We start from the raw sequence: 14,708 nt of genomic DNA, 5'->3' as shown, positions 1-14,708 counted from the left end.
TGGGCTGCCAATGTTAGATTCTATTCTTCTGTCCCATTCCGCCCATCGGCTGATTGCTTTTACCACATTAATTGCCAGAAGATCTATTTATTTAACTCCATAGATGCTGCACCCGCTGAGTTTCTCCAGGTTTTTTGTGTACCCTAACGAGATGGCCGCCGTCTACCAGCGCCACTGATGGCGACCCCTCACCAAGATGGCCGCCGCCAACCAGCGCCACTGGAGCCGACCCCTCACCAAGATGGCCGCTGACTGCCGACCAATCAGCGGCGCCGACCTCACCTGCCCTCAGCAAGATGGCCGCCCGCCGTCCAGGTGCCGCCCCGGGTCGAGTCTCCCCATCGACTGGATGAAAGTGGCGGCGGAGAAGCGGCAGTTGATGAGGTCTCTGCCGACCTGAGGTAAATAATGTTATAAATCAGCAGGGCAGGGGGGGGAGGGGTAGAACTGAGGTAAAGCAACACATAAAGTACACGTCTGCGGAAAAACTGGAGTAAAACGCGTTATAAACCTTCCCCTCTCGTTCACTTATAAATCATTATAAATTATAAATTAGCAGCGGAGCGACCTGATGTAAATCTCCACATAAACTAAACGTCTGGGCGAAAACGGGGATAAAAAATAGAAACCCACCGTCCGGGGCAGCGTCCCGACAAAAAAAACATTATAAACATCCCCCTCTTTCTGCCCCCCCCCCCCCCGTAAATAATCAATTAATCACCAAATTAACTATATGTCTGGGGGAAATAAACCCGCTCTGGGAAACGGAGGTAAATAATGTTATAAACCCACATGGGAGTGGAATAAACGTGGCTGTGGAGTCGGACCCAAAACATTCGATCCCGACCCCTGGGTATAATAATTTTAAATTTAAATAAGGGCCTTTTAAACTCATGCCCCTAAAGTTTTGAGTTTAATGGTTGTAGCTGTACTATTGTGGCTTTTTTAAATTGTTTTTTCTTGAAAAAAAAACATAATTCATCATGCTAAAAGAAAAAAAATTATAGAAAGGACTGTAGTGCGTGGGTCTCAAAATGAGGCAAGTAGTCTGAAGTTTGAGAAGCACTTTACTTTAATTCCTCCCGGTTCAGGGGAAGACGAAACCAGGAAAAGATGGCACCCAAACCCTGCCTTTTATACCCTCCAGCTAAGGACCGCCTCCGGACTGCGCCACTCCTGTGCCGAGGGGTTCGGCAGTATAATGGCACGACCCTTGGGAGCCGTCACAGGACCCCCCCCCCAGAACCAGAGGCACAAAACGCACCGGCGGGCGCACGACCCGGCAGGCCCGCGTGCGGAAGTCAGCAGATCCCGGGGCTTGCGGGGGCGTAGGTGGAGGGACAGGTCGAGGGACCGGCGGGAGGACAGGTGGAGGGACAGGTGGAGGGAGTCGTGAGGGGGGGGCGCCCTCGGGGCCGAGGTTGAGCAACCAGCACCGGCTGGTCAATGTCCAGGTGCGCCGGCCACCCGGTTCTCTTTCCCCTTGACGTAGCGGATGGCTGTGGTGTACTCGGAGATGTAAGCCAACTGCCGCTGCTGACGTGCGGACCAGGGATCGGAAACCTTCTGCAGGGCGAAAGTGAGCGGCTTATGGTCGGTGTAGGCGGTGAACGGGCGGCCCTCCAGGAAGTAATGAAAATGGCGCACAGCCAGGTACAGAGCCAGGAGCTCACGATCGAACGCGCTGTACTTGGTCTGCGCACGGTTGAGGTGCCGACTGAAGAAGGCCAGAGGCCGCCAAACTCCGCCTGTCAGCTGCTCCAGTACAGCACCAACTGCCGACTCCGAGGCGTCCACAGTGAGAGCAGTTGGGGCATCTTCCCGTGGGTGCACCAGCAGCACGGCCCGAGCAAGGGCCTCCTTCGCGCCGTCGAAAGCTGCCTCCGCCTCGTGGGTCCACTCAACGCTCTTTTGCTGCCGACCCGCCAGAAGTTGATACTGGGGCCGCATGATGTGGGCCGCGGATGGCACGAAACGATGGTAGAATGCCACCATGCCGACAAATTCCTGCAGGCCACGCACCGTGCGTGGGCGGGGAAACCGACGGATGGCGTCGACCCTGTCAGGCAGGGGAACCGCGCCTTGCGCAGTCACGCGGTGGCCGAGAAAGTCAATTTCGTTGACCCCAAAACGGCACTTGTCCAGGTTGATGGCCAAACCATGCTCGCGGAGCCGCTGACAGAGCTGTCGAAGGTGAGCGCAGTGTTCCTGCTGCGAGCGGCTGGCCACCAGGATGTCGTCCAGGTACACGAACACGAATTCGAGGTCACGACACACCCCGTTCATGAGGCGCTGAAAGGCCTGTGCAGCGTTTTTGAGGCCGAACGGCATCCGAGTAAACTCGTAAAGCCTGAATGGCGTGATGATAGCCGTCTTGGGTACGTCATCCGGGTGAACCGGGATCTGATTATAACCCCGCACCAGATCCACTTTTGAAAAAAATGTGGCCCCAGCCAATTGGACCGTGAAGTCCTGGATGTGGGGTACGGGGTATCGATCCGCTGTTGTTGCAGCGTTCAGCCGTCGGTAATCCCCACAAGGTTGCCAGCCCCCGCTTGACTTAGAGACCATGTGGAGTGGGGACGCCCAAGGGCTGCTCGAAGGGCGAACGATCCCCAAGGCCTCCATCGTGCGGAATTCCCGCCGTGCCAGACGCAGTTTATCTGGTGGCAGTCGTCGTGCTCGTGCATGGAGTGGTGGGCCGGTAGTCGGGATATAATGTACAACTCCGTGGCTGGGGGTTGCTGAATGAAACTGCGGAGTGAGAATGTCCGGGAACGCAGCCAAGATTCGTGCGAATCGGGAGTCCACGGACGCCAGTGGCCGTCCCACCGGTTGACTCAAGCGCAACGTGATCGGCTCCATTGTAGTGGCGTTGACCAAACGCTGACGCCCGACGTCCACCATGAGGGAATGCGTCTGGAGAAAATCGGCCCCGAGCAATGGTTGGGAGACGTCGGCAACGGTGAAGTTCCATGAAAAATGGCAGGAGCCGAGCACGATGGGAACCATGCGCAGTCCATATGTGCGGATGGGGCTGCCGTTCGCCGCGGTGAGGACGGGCCCCCGCTTACCGGAACGAATGTCGGCCAGCGAAGGGGGCAGGACGCTGAGCTCCGCTCCTGTATCCACGAGGAAGCGGGTCCCGGAGCGCCGATCCCAAGCGAGAAGGCGGTGAATTTGGCCGGCCACCGCGGGGACTATTGGCAGCCGGCCCAGGCGTTTCCCGGGAATGTGCATGGCTGGCGGCATTGTCGTGCTGCAGCACCCCAGCGCTGATGGAAATAGCACCAGCTCCTTGTGTTGGTGCTATTTGGAGCTTGCCTGCCCCAGCTGGTGGTGCCTGCTGCTTGCTGGCGCTGGACTGCAGGTGCAGTACCCCTCACTGCCGCTGGGGGTAATCGAGCGGGCCGTCGGGCTGGAGCTGTCACTCTTTCCACAGCTCCCCCGCCCCACCGGAGGAAATCGGGAGCTGCTGGGGTGACGTCATCGGCGTGCCTGCCGACGGCCAGCGCGTTGACGTCATCCGGGCGCGTCGACCTGAGCGCGACCTCGTCTCTGCTGACGCCCAGCGCGCTGACGTCATCAGGGCGCGCCAACCACATGGCGTCGGCGCGCCTCCCGAGGGCCCGAAGGTCGGCAAACGAGGCGTCGGTGAGTTGCAACCTAATGTAGGCCGGCAGCAGATGCAGGTAAGTGTACTTGAACAACAGGCACGGCGTGTGCCCGTCTAATAACGCCACCATTTCCTTTAGGAGGGTAGATGGCCGCCGGTCGCCCAGGCCACCCATATGCAGGATCCAACCTGCCCGCTCCATCCTACTTAGTCCGTAAATTTGGAGCAGGAGCTGTTTCAGGCCTGCTGGAACCAGATGAGCGGCCGTGTGGTCCAGAAGCTGGGCAGTTTTACGGAGACCGCGTCCAGAGACAGGGTCGGGCTGGCGTGTGAGGAGGTAGGGCTTTGTTCTGTCTCCATCATGATGCCAATAGACGTCGGGGGTCACCAATGTAGTGCGTGGGTCTCAAAATGAGGCAAGTAGTCTGAAGTTTGAGAAGCACTTTACTTTAATTCCTCCCGGTTCAGGGGAAGACGAAACCAGGAAAAGATGGCACCCAAACCCTGCTTTTTATATCCTCCGGCTAAGGACCGCCTCCGGACTGCACCACTCCTGTGCCGAGGGGTTCGGCAGTATAATGGCACGACCCTTGGGAGCCGCCACAGGACTATGACAAAATTAAAATTCCATTGAATTAAATAAAAATTATAAAAGCTTCACTCCAAAATGTATTAAACTAATGCCACGTTTATGAGCTAAATTATGACAAAAAGAATCTCAAGTGCAATAGAAATTAAAAGTAAATGCATAGGTAGTTACGTTTGCTACAAAAGTACATACATAAAATGTATTAATAATTTGTCCTTAGGAACAGAATTGCTTCTGCCAGATCCTCTTTCATTAAAGCCCTTAAATTTGATTTAATTATTTTCAGTACAGAGAACAGTCTCTCCACGCTGACCTGAGTGGGTGCTATAGCCACAGAAATAGTGGATGCATTAGTGATATTTTTCCAAACTCTTTAGATTCTGGAGTAGTTCCTGAGGATTGGAGGGTAGCTAATGTAACCCCACTTTTTAAAAAGGGAGGGAGAGAGAAAACGGGGAATTACAGACCAGTTAGTCTAACGTCGGTAGTGGGGAAACTGCTAGAATCAGTTATTAAAGATGGGCTAGCAGCACATTTGGAAAGTGGTGAAATCATAGGAGTTAACGGGTTGTTGTCAGAATGGCAGGCAGTGACTAGTGGGGTACTGCAAGGCTCAGTGCTGGGACCCCACCTATTTACAATATATATTAATGATCTGGATGAGGGAATTGAATGCAACATCTCCAAGTTTGCGGATGACACGAAGTTGGGGGGCAGTGTTAGCTGTGAGGAGGATGCTAGGAGGCTGTAAGGTGACTTGGATAGTTTGGGTGAGTGGACAAATGTATGGCATATAAACATAGAAAATAAGTGCAGGAGTAGGCCATTTGGCCCTTCGAGCCTGCACCGACATTCAATATGATCATGGCTGATCATCCAACTCAGTATCCTGTTCCTGCCTTTTCTCCATAGCCACAAGGACCACATCTAACTCTCTCTTAAATATAGCCAATGAACTGGCCTCAACTACCTTCTGCGGCAGAGAATTCCAGAGATTCACCACTCTCTGTGTGAAAAAGGTTCTCCTCATCTTGGTCCTAAAAGATTTCCCCCTTATCCTTAAACTGTGACCCCTTGTTCTGGACTTCCCCAACATTGGGAACAATCTTCCTGCATCTAGCTTGTTCAACCCCTTAAGAATTTTGTAAGTTTCTATAAGATCCCCCCTCAATCTTCTAAATTCTAGCGAGTACAAACCGAGTCTATCCAGTCTTTCTTCATATGAAAGTCCTGACATCCCTGGAATCAGTCTGGTGAACCTTCTCTGTACTCCCTCTATGGCAAGAATGTCTTTCCTCAGATTAGGAGACCAAAACTGTACGCAATACTCCAGGTGTGGTCTCACCAAGACCCTGTACAACTGCAGTAGAAGCTCCCTGCTCCTATACTCAAATCCTTTTGCTATGAATGCTAACATACCATTCGCCTTCTTCACTGCCTGCTGCACCTGCATGCCTACTTTTAATGACTGGTGTACCATGACACCCAGGTCTCGTTGCATCTCCCCCTTTCCTAATCGGCCACCATTCAGATAATAATCTACTTTCCTATTTTTGCCACCAAAGTGGATAACCTCACATTTATCCACATTATGCTGCATCTGCCATGCATTTGCCCACTCACCCAGCCTATCCAAGTCACCTTGCAGCCTCCTAGCATCCTCCTCACAGCTAACACTGCCCCCCAGCTTCGTGTCATCCGCAAACTTGGAGATGTTGCATTCAATTCCCTCGTCCAAATCATTAATATATATCGTAAATAGCTGGGGTCCCCAGAACTGAGCCTTGCGGTACCCCACTAGTCACTGTCTGCCAATGTGATAAGCACCCGTTTACTCCTTCCTACTGTTTGCTTCCTGTCTGCCAACCAGTTCTCTATCCACATCAATAAAGAATCGATTTCAACAGCTACAAGCGTTTGAGTCAAGTTGACTTTAGATTGACAAAATAGCTCAGTTTGAACATTTGGTGTCAGGAGTGGAATTCTTCGATTCTCAGCCAACAAGATAACGAAGTTAAGAGTCGAACTACCTACAGATAGGACCAGAGGAATTGGCCAAAACAGAGTGAGTAGTCACCACTCTGTTTTCCTCTCTTTCGTTTTTCTGTTGGTAGTAGACCTTTCGTTATTGCGTTGTGTGGGATCTCGACAGAATCAAGTCAATCTAACAAACCTTGTTGAGTGGTAAGATAGACTTTTAAACTTTGGGAATGTGGAGACTCGGTCATTGGGAATGACCAATGGTAACTGGTAACTGACAGTTGAACTGGATCCTGTTGATTAAACACCGGGAATACTAAAACATACTCGTAATTTGGAATGATCAGTAATAATTAGATAATTGGAAACAGGGTCGGCTAAACATTGACAGTGCTAAATTAATCTTGATCATTTGGAATGGTGGGAAGTAGTTAAAAACAATTGAATTCGGATCCAGTGATGTCACGGTTGCTAAATAAGAAATAGTAATCAGTTAGCAGAGGGAGACGAACGGGGAGGCATGGGAAAATGATTGGAATTTGGCTCCTAGCGCATCTCCACTTCCCTATCAGCCCCCGTTTCAAGCTCCACCCACACCACAATCCGAGCCCTAGTCAATGGTGACAGAAATGTACCCAAGTTTACCCAAGGCAGAGTCAGGAACCAACAGTGCATCCACCTCAGGCATCTGACCCAAGAAGAAGGAGAAGCCCCAGTTTACAGACCCCGTAGCATGGCATACTAGGTCCCAGTCTAGAGACCAGGTGCAAGAAGGAAAGGGAGGAAAGGAGGTCACACAGTTGGGAATGTAGAAGGGAGCACTTGGCTGAGAAAGACAAACCCCAGAAACAAAAAGCGAAGGTGCTAAAATAGACGGAGTAAGAAAACATCCTACAGGCGCCAATATCCCGTCAGAACGGTCCTTAACCCCAGAGCCCTAATACCTCCTCCATCCAACCAACAAAATAACGGCGAAACAGCCATGAATAATGTGTGGGTGCCGTGGAAACCAAATGAGATGATGGCACTTTTGTTGGGAGTGCCTAATAAGAATCAGAATCCACAAGCTTTCATTGAATTTTTAAGAACAACGATATCTGTATATCAAGCCAATTCCAGAGATTTATGGGCATACTTCAGCAAGTATTAACAGCAATTGAGTATACCAGATTCTTGGTTCACTTAACCTATGACAACCACGCAGCTCTAGAGGCGGCGCACGCAGGGCAGGTAACAATGAGGATCGAATTCCAGCTTATGTTGGCAGCCGTGGGCCTCACTCTCCAGCAGCCAATCGATATATCAAAGATTTTGGATATGAAACCAGAGGAAGGAGAGGCTGCAGAAGATTTTCTGGAAAAGTTTAAAACCATCTACGGCAACCAGTCAGGTGACACTCAGTATCAGCAAGGAATTGACTCGCCACAGTTTTGTGCTATGCTTATGAACTGCTTGCCTTCCAGCATCACAATGGCTATTAAAACTAATAATATGGACTGGTCAGAGTCTTCATCACCCCGCATGTCAAGAGCTGTGAGAGCCTTTTGGAAAAACTGTCCTATTGGAGACAGGGAAGCCCAGGTAAAGGTAAAAAACTAATATGTGATGAGAGAAATTAGAGAAGTTCCGCCAGTGGCTGTCCCTGACTGAATGGGCTAACAAATCCGGATGTTACCCTGTTTATGGATGGCAGCTCATCCATTATTGAAAAGAGTGGTTGTCAGGCTATGTGATTGTTAATCAGGAGGGAACGACCATTGAAGCGGCGCTTCAGATAAATTAAAATGGGGCGATTCATCCTGCTATGCATCCTGATGCTGCTACAGTTGGAGGGAAATGAAGGAAAAATTCAATTATGTGGCCCGGGACAAACAAGCAGAGTCTTTCACCTCTGCAAACTAGAAGTGGTACAGTGCAATGACCCGGATGCCTTTGGATCCTGGAACGTCGCCAAGATTGACTATTGCAATGGGATACTGCGTCAGCCCGATTGACAGGTAGACTTAGATAACCGACACCTGTGGGAATTACCCTGTTGGTTTCAGGAGTGCAAATTTGACTTTTTCTGCATACGGAATCCCTTGGAAGACAATTCGGCATAGGAACATTTGTATGATGGACTATACTATCTAGAAGCATTAGAGGTCTACCCTTGTTTACAGGAGAAAGAACATGAGAAAAGAACATGGGAAAAACTGGCATTGGAAGAAACAGACTCTAACATGTTTATACAAGCCCCATATTGACCTATTTGGTAAAGGACAAATTGTGTGTAACCTTGCTATGAAATCAGTTAGTAGCCTATCTGCAGTGCCTACAGAGTGCGGGAGGACTGAACGGTTAGTAAGGTGTCAAGGTGGGAAGTCAGTTCCGGTCGAAACTGTCACCAACTGTTTGCCACTGCTTCGTGACAATGAGCATTCTTACACGGGTTGTGACGACAAGACTTATGCAGTGTACTATCAGAAATGCGTCTGTTCTCTTTACAGGATAGATATGCCTTATACTATCTGTTGGCCCGTGAGGGAGCGATGTGTGCTATTGTGAAAGACAGGTGTATGATGGGAATTCAGGACAGAACTAGTAACATCACAAAACATCAAAATGACATTATTACCCTGCACGATGGGATGAAGGAGGGTATTGATTGAGGAGAGTGGGGATTTGGAGGATTATATACTTGGATCATTAGTATGGCCATATATGCAACAATAGTGGTTTTGTGTTTGTTCGTGGGAATTGCTTTTGTTAAATGTATTATTGCTAGACTAATGACAGCCTTGGGTAATGTGGAAACTGGTGAGAAGATACTATTGCAACATCTAGAAGAAGAAGACATTCCAATGTTGAACGATGAGGTAGTTGAAAGCATGGTTAATGCGCAGTTTTAAGAAAGAATTATTAGAAGACGAATGTATTAGAATTAATAAAATGGAGATAGACCAGTGGTATGAAGCCCAGAATAGTTGAGCACCCTAAGAGCTAGGGTGTGAAGCACAGCAGAGAAGTAGGGAACAGCATTGGTGTCAACAAGCCAGCCTGCCGACCTACGTGGTCCGGGATTTGGGGGTATAAAGCAACTCGAGGTTAGAAATAAACTTGAATGACTTGGAAAGTTCAGATACTAGTCTCAGCTGAATAAAGAATCGATTTCAACAGCAACAAGTGTTTGAGTCAAGTTGACTTTAGATTGACAAAATAACTCAGTTTAACATTTGGTGTCAGGAGTGGGATTCTTCGATTCTCAGCCAACAAGTTACCGAAGTTAAGAGTCGAACTACCTACAGATAGGACCAGAGGAATTGGCCAAAGCAGAGTGAGTAGTCATCACTCTGTTTTCGTCTCTTCCATTTTTCTGTTGGTAGTAGACCTTTCGTTATTGCGTTGTGTGGGATCTCGACAGAATCAAGTCAATCTAACAAACCTTGTTGAGTGGTAAGATAGACTTTTAAACAGACTGGTCCATTGGGAATGGGGAGACTTGGTCAATAGATTCAATCCATTAGACTTCAGATTGACAAAATAACTCAGTTTAACAGCGAGAGGTCAGGTTGGTTATTGCGAACTGAGTGGAGGTGTTGTGCTTCCGAGGTTGATCATACGCTGAATAATCCAACCACATTTTTGTTTGGAAGTGGAAAGAAATAATAGAAATTGCATTCATTGCAACGTGTAAAAAGAGTTGAGATACTGTATTATAATTTTTGCTGCATGTCATTGTGGTATATATCATGTCTTGATTGGTGAATATGTTTAGTTTGTGACTTTATTTGAAGCAGAAATAATATGCGAATGCTTCATTGAGCATAATTCCGACTGGTAACTACGCACTTCGTCCGAGCACATTATCGCACGCGTCATGCAAGCCGTCTTAAATTACCACCTAAACTATCATTTGGCAACTTAAAAAGCTGCCGAGGTTGCCCAGCTGACAACAGTGACAAAAAGTTAAGAGTGAGCCCTGCTCCCCCCTCTCGCCCTCCTACCCAACTCCCCTCCCTTCTCCTCTTCACCCCCTCCACCCTTTTCCCCTCCCCCTCCCCCCCACTCTCGTGCCCTGCCGCCCCCCCCCCCCACCCCTTTCAAGCACTAGTAATGTTCATGTGTTAAGAATGTCCTGTTTGCCAGCATGTTGACCCTCTGTGTTCCCCTCCAGCAGGGTTTAGGAGCCGTTGCTGTGGACGGAGAGATGGGGACGTGAACGACCATTGATGGCGGCCAGGGTTCCGGTGAGCCCCTCCCATCTGCTCGCTGTGCGGGTTGAGCTTTGAGGGGCTGAGCTTTGATGGAGGACCACATGGCATGGCACAACGAGGATAAGGGTTGTGAGTGCGACGTGTGTGGCAAGGTCTGGCAGTACCCGAGCGAGCTGGAGACCCACCGGCGGATTCACACGGGAGAACGCCCCTTTGACTGCTCGGTGTGCGGCAAGAACTTCACCCGCTACGACAACCTGCTGCGGCACAACCGTGTGCACTCCGACGAGAGGCCCTTCACCTGCTCTAACTGCGGCATGAGCTTCAAGACAACGCAGGTCCTGAAGATCCACCAGCGAATTCACACGGGAGAGAAGCCCAAGGCTGCTCAACCTGCGGGAAGCACTTTGCCCAGTCGTCGGGGCTACAGTGGCACCGGTGGGTGCACAGCAGTGAACTACCCTTCACCTACTCCAACTGCAGCGACTGAGGCAAGGGCTTCACCTCCTCCAACAACCCGCTAGAGCACAAGCACACTCATACTTGGAAGCGGCCCTATACCTGCAGCGACTGCGGCAAGGGCTTCACCCACTCCCACTGTCCCACCAGCGGGTGCACTCCGTCAAGAGGCCCTTCGGCTGCTCCGACCGCGGCAAGAGCTTCAAGATGACGAAAGAACTGAAGGTCCACCAGCGGGTGCCCACGGGCAAGAAGCCCTATGGCTGCTCCACCTGCGGCCCAGTTGTTTGGGGCTGTGGGTGCACCGGCGGGTGCACAGCAGCGAGAGGCCCTTCACCTGCTCTGACTGCGGCAAAGGCTTCAAGTCATCGCCGGAACTGAAGGTGCACAGGTGCCTGCCACCGGGGAGCGGCCCTATTCCTGCAGCAACTGCGGCAAGAGCTTCACCCACTCCCAAAGCCTGCTGGATCATCAGCGCACCCACACCGGCGCCCCTACACCTGCGCCCAGTGCAGCAAGGGCTTCATCCGCTCCTCCAAGCTGCTGTCCCACCAACAGCTGCATGCCGACGACCGTCCCTTCCCCAGCCCACTATGTGGCGAGCACTTTGCCATGGCCTACCACGCCCTGTCTCACCAGCGCTTGCACACCAGTAGCCCGCCCTGCAACTGCCCGTACTGAGGTGAGGTGTTTGACAGCTCGCGGGCGTTGCGGCAGCACTGGCGAGCCCACGCTGGCGAGCAGCTACTCCGATTGCGGCAAGCGTTTTAAGAGAGCACGGGGGCTGCGGGAGCACCAGCGGATAAACACCGGAGAGAGACCCTTTCTGTGCGCTGAGTGTGGCAACGGTTTCACCCGCACGTCCAGCCTGTGGCAGCACCAGCGTACCCACAGCAGTGAGCGTCCCTTACCCTGCCTGTCCTGTGGTAGGGGCTTCACCTGCCTTGACCATCTGCTGGAGCACCGGCGAGTCCACACCGGCCAGCGCTCCACTGTCCGCTCTGTGGCAAATCCTTTGCCTGCTCCAGCCTGCTGGCGCACCACCACATGGATAGATAGGCATTGTTTAGGTAGACACAAAATTGTGGAAGGAATGGGTTCCATTTCGGATCGAGACCCTTCTTCAGTCTCGACCCGAAACATCACCCATTCCTTCTATCCAGAAATGCTGCCTGTCCCACTGAGTTACCCAAGATGGCGGATTGAAGGAGTGGGGCGCCGTTGTGTATGGCTGCTCTGCCTGCAGCCCTGTTAGATCAAAATGTTTGTTGTAGGTCTTTTATGTGGTGGGTGGGGGGAGGGGAAGGGGGAAACTTTATTTCTACGGTTTTCCTCCGAATCCCATCTTCGCCCTCTCCGTACGGCCTACCATCGGACTGGAGCGGCGTTTCCTGCCGGGACCGGCCGGGACTACAGCTTCGGTGGCGGCACAGCGCTGGGTCACCATCACGGAGCGGGCGATGCCTTACCGGGTCGCCTTGGGGTAAGCTCCGGAGTGCTGTGACCGCTGACTCCAACATCCGAGGCTGCGGAGCGTCCAGCCGCGGGCGGCGCTGGATTTAAAACACCGCAGAGCCTGGGATCCGAGATCGCCAGTCGGAGCTCCAAACAGTCTGAGGACTTCGGGTGCCGCGGTCTCTGGGGAGGGTGCGACCGTTCCAGCCATTTCCATACCGCTGAGGACTTTTCACCCGATGACGGTGTTCTATCTTCCCGGCAGGAGGGCCTATAACATTGGGCCGTCGTTGCTGAGACTGGCTGCGGAGGCCTCAAACAGGCCCCGACCTCGGGTGGTCTAGGAGGAGGAGGAAGACTGGACATTTTGGTGCCTTCCCGCACAGTGGAAAGTGTTGATTCTGCTCTGGGGGGGATGTTCATGTTGACTCCTATAATGTATTGTGTCTTTTTTCTTCTTTTTTTATTTTATATGGATGTATGGTAATCTAATTAATTTTCTCTGTTAAGCACTTTGGCTTCAACATGAGTTGATTTAAAAGTGCTCTATAAATAAAAATTAATTACTTACTTACATACTCCAACATTTTGTGTCTTTTTTGAAAACCAGCATCTGCAGTTCGTTGTTTTTAAACCATTCTGGTTAACCATCTCTGCACCTTCCCCAAAACCTCCACATCAGTCCTGTAATGGAGTGACGAGAACTGTATGCAATACTCCAAATGCTACCTGACCAATGTCCCTTCAAGCTGCACATTTACATTCCTCTCCTTATCTCACACCCTTTTATCTCCTTATTTTCTCTCACCTGTCACTTTCTTCACTCATCTGCCAATCACCCCCTCATCTGTTAACATAGTGTCAGTCTGAGGAATGTCCCGACCCGAAATGTCACCTATCCACGTTCTCCACAGATGCTGCCTGATCCACCGAGTTAGACAATAATAGACAATAGGTGCAGGTGTAGGCCATTCAGCCCTTCGAGCCAGGAACGCCATTCAATGTGATCATGGCTGATCATCCCCAAACAGTACCCCGTTCCTGCCTTCTCCCTATATCCCCTAACTCCGCTATTTTTAAGAGCCCTATCTAGCTCTCTTGAAAGCATCCAGAGAACCTGCCTCCACCGCCCTCTGAGGCAGAGAATTCCACACACTCACCACTCTCTGTGAGAAAAAGTGTTTCCTCGTCTCCATTCTAAATGGCTTGCCCCTTATTCTTAAACTGTGGCCCCTGGTTCTGGACTCCCCCAACATCGGGAACATGTTTCCTGCCTCTAGTGTGTCCAAGCCCTTAACAATCTTATATGTTTCAATGAGATACCCTCTCATCCTTCTAAACTCCAGAGTGTACAAGCCCAGCTACTAAATTCTCTCAGCATATGACAGTCCCGCCATCCCGGGAATTAACCTTGTAAACCTACGCTGCACTACCTCAATTGTAAGAACGTCCTTCCTCAAATTAGAGGACCATAACTACATACAATACTCCAGGTGTGGTCTCACTAGGGCTCTGTACAACTGCAGAAGCACCTCTTTGCTCCTATATTCGATTCCTCTTGTTATAAAGGCCAACATGCCATTCGCTTTCTTCACTGCCTGCTGTATCTGCATGCTTACTTTCATAGACTGATGTACAAGGACCCCCCAGTTCCGTTGTACTTCCCCTTTGCCCAATGGCGCCATTTAGACGGTAGTCTGCCCTCCTGTTTTTGATACCATAGGATACCATCGGTTTCATAGGTTACCAGTGGATAACCTCACATTTACCCGCATTAAACCTCATCTGCCATGCACCTGCCCACTCCCCCAGCCTGTCCAAGTCACTCTGCAGTCTCATCGCATCCCCCTCACAGTTACACCGCCACCCTGCTTTATGCCATCTACAAATTTGCTGGTTACTTTGAATCCCTTCATCCAAATCATTGATGCATATTGTAAATATCTGAGGTCCCAGCACCGAGCCTTGTGATACCCCACTAGTCACTGCCTGCCATTCTGAAAGGGACCCGTTAATCCCTACTCTTTGTTTCCTGTCTGCCAACCAATTTTCAATCCATGTCAGCACTCTACCCCCAATGCTATGTGCCCTGATTTTGCCCACTAATCTATGTGGGACCTTATCAAATGCTTTCTGAAAGTTCAGGTACACTACATCCACTGGCTCTACCTTGTCCATTTTCCTAGTTACATCTTCAAAACATTCCAGAAGATTAGTCAAGCATAATTTCCCCTTCATAAATCCATGTTGACTCGGACCGATCCTGTTACTGCTATCCAAATGTTTGGCTATCTCATCTTTTATAATTGACTCCAGCATCTTCCCCACCACCGATGTCAGGCTAACTAGTCTATAATTCCGTTTTCTCTCGCCCGCCTTTCTTAAAAAGTGGGATAACATTAGCTACCTTCCA

The 14,708-nt window shown here is 50.5% G+C and overlaps 1 protein-coding gene across 1 annotated transcript; it reads left to right on the top strand.

The window, feature by feature from the left end:
- Positions 1–261: 261 nt before the first annotated feature.
- Positions 262–12,869, top strand: LOC129694151 (gastrula zinc finger protein XlCGF7.1-like). Its single transcript, XM_055630869.1, has 2 exons — positions 262–401; positions 10,345–12,869. The coding sequence occupies exon 2, from the start codon at positions 10,471–10,473 to the stop codon at positions 10,903–10,905; it is 435 nt and encodes a 144-aa protein (XP_055486844.1). The 5' UTR covers positions 262–401; positions 10,345–10,470; the 3' UTR covers positions 10,906–12,869.
- Positions 12,870–14,708: the final 1,839 nt, after the last annotated feature.

This window comes from Leucoraja erinacea, unplaced genomic scaffold (genome assembly GCF_028641065.1).
Source record: "Leucoraja erinacea ecotype New England unplaced genomic scaffold, Leri_hhj_1 Leri_558S, whole genome shotgun sequence".
Lineage (NCBI taxonomy): Eukaryota > Metazoa > Chordata > Chondrichthyes > Rajiformes > Rajidae > Leucoraja > Leucoraja erinaceus.
The sequence above is the reverse complement of the archived record's forward strand: the minus strand, read 5'-3'. Positions and strand labels throughout refer to the sequence as shown.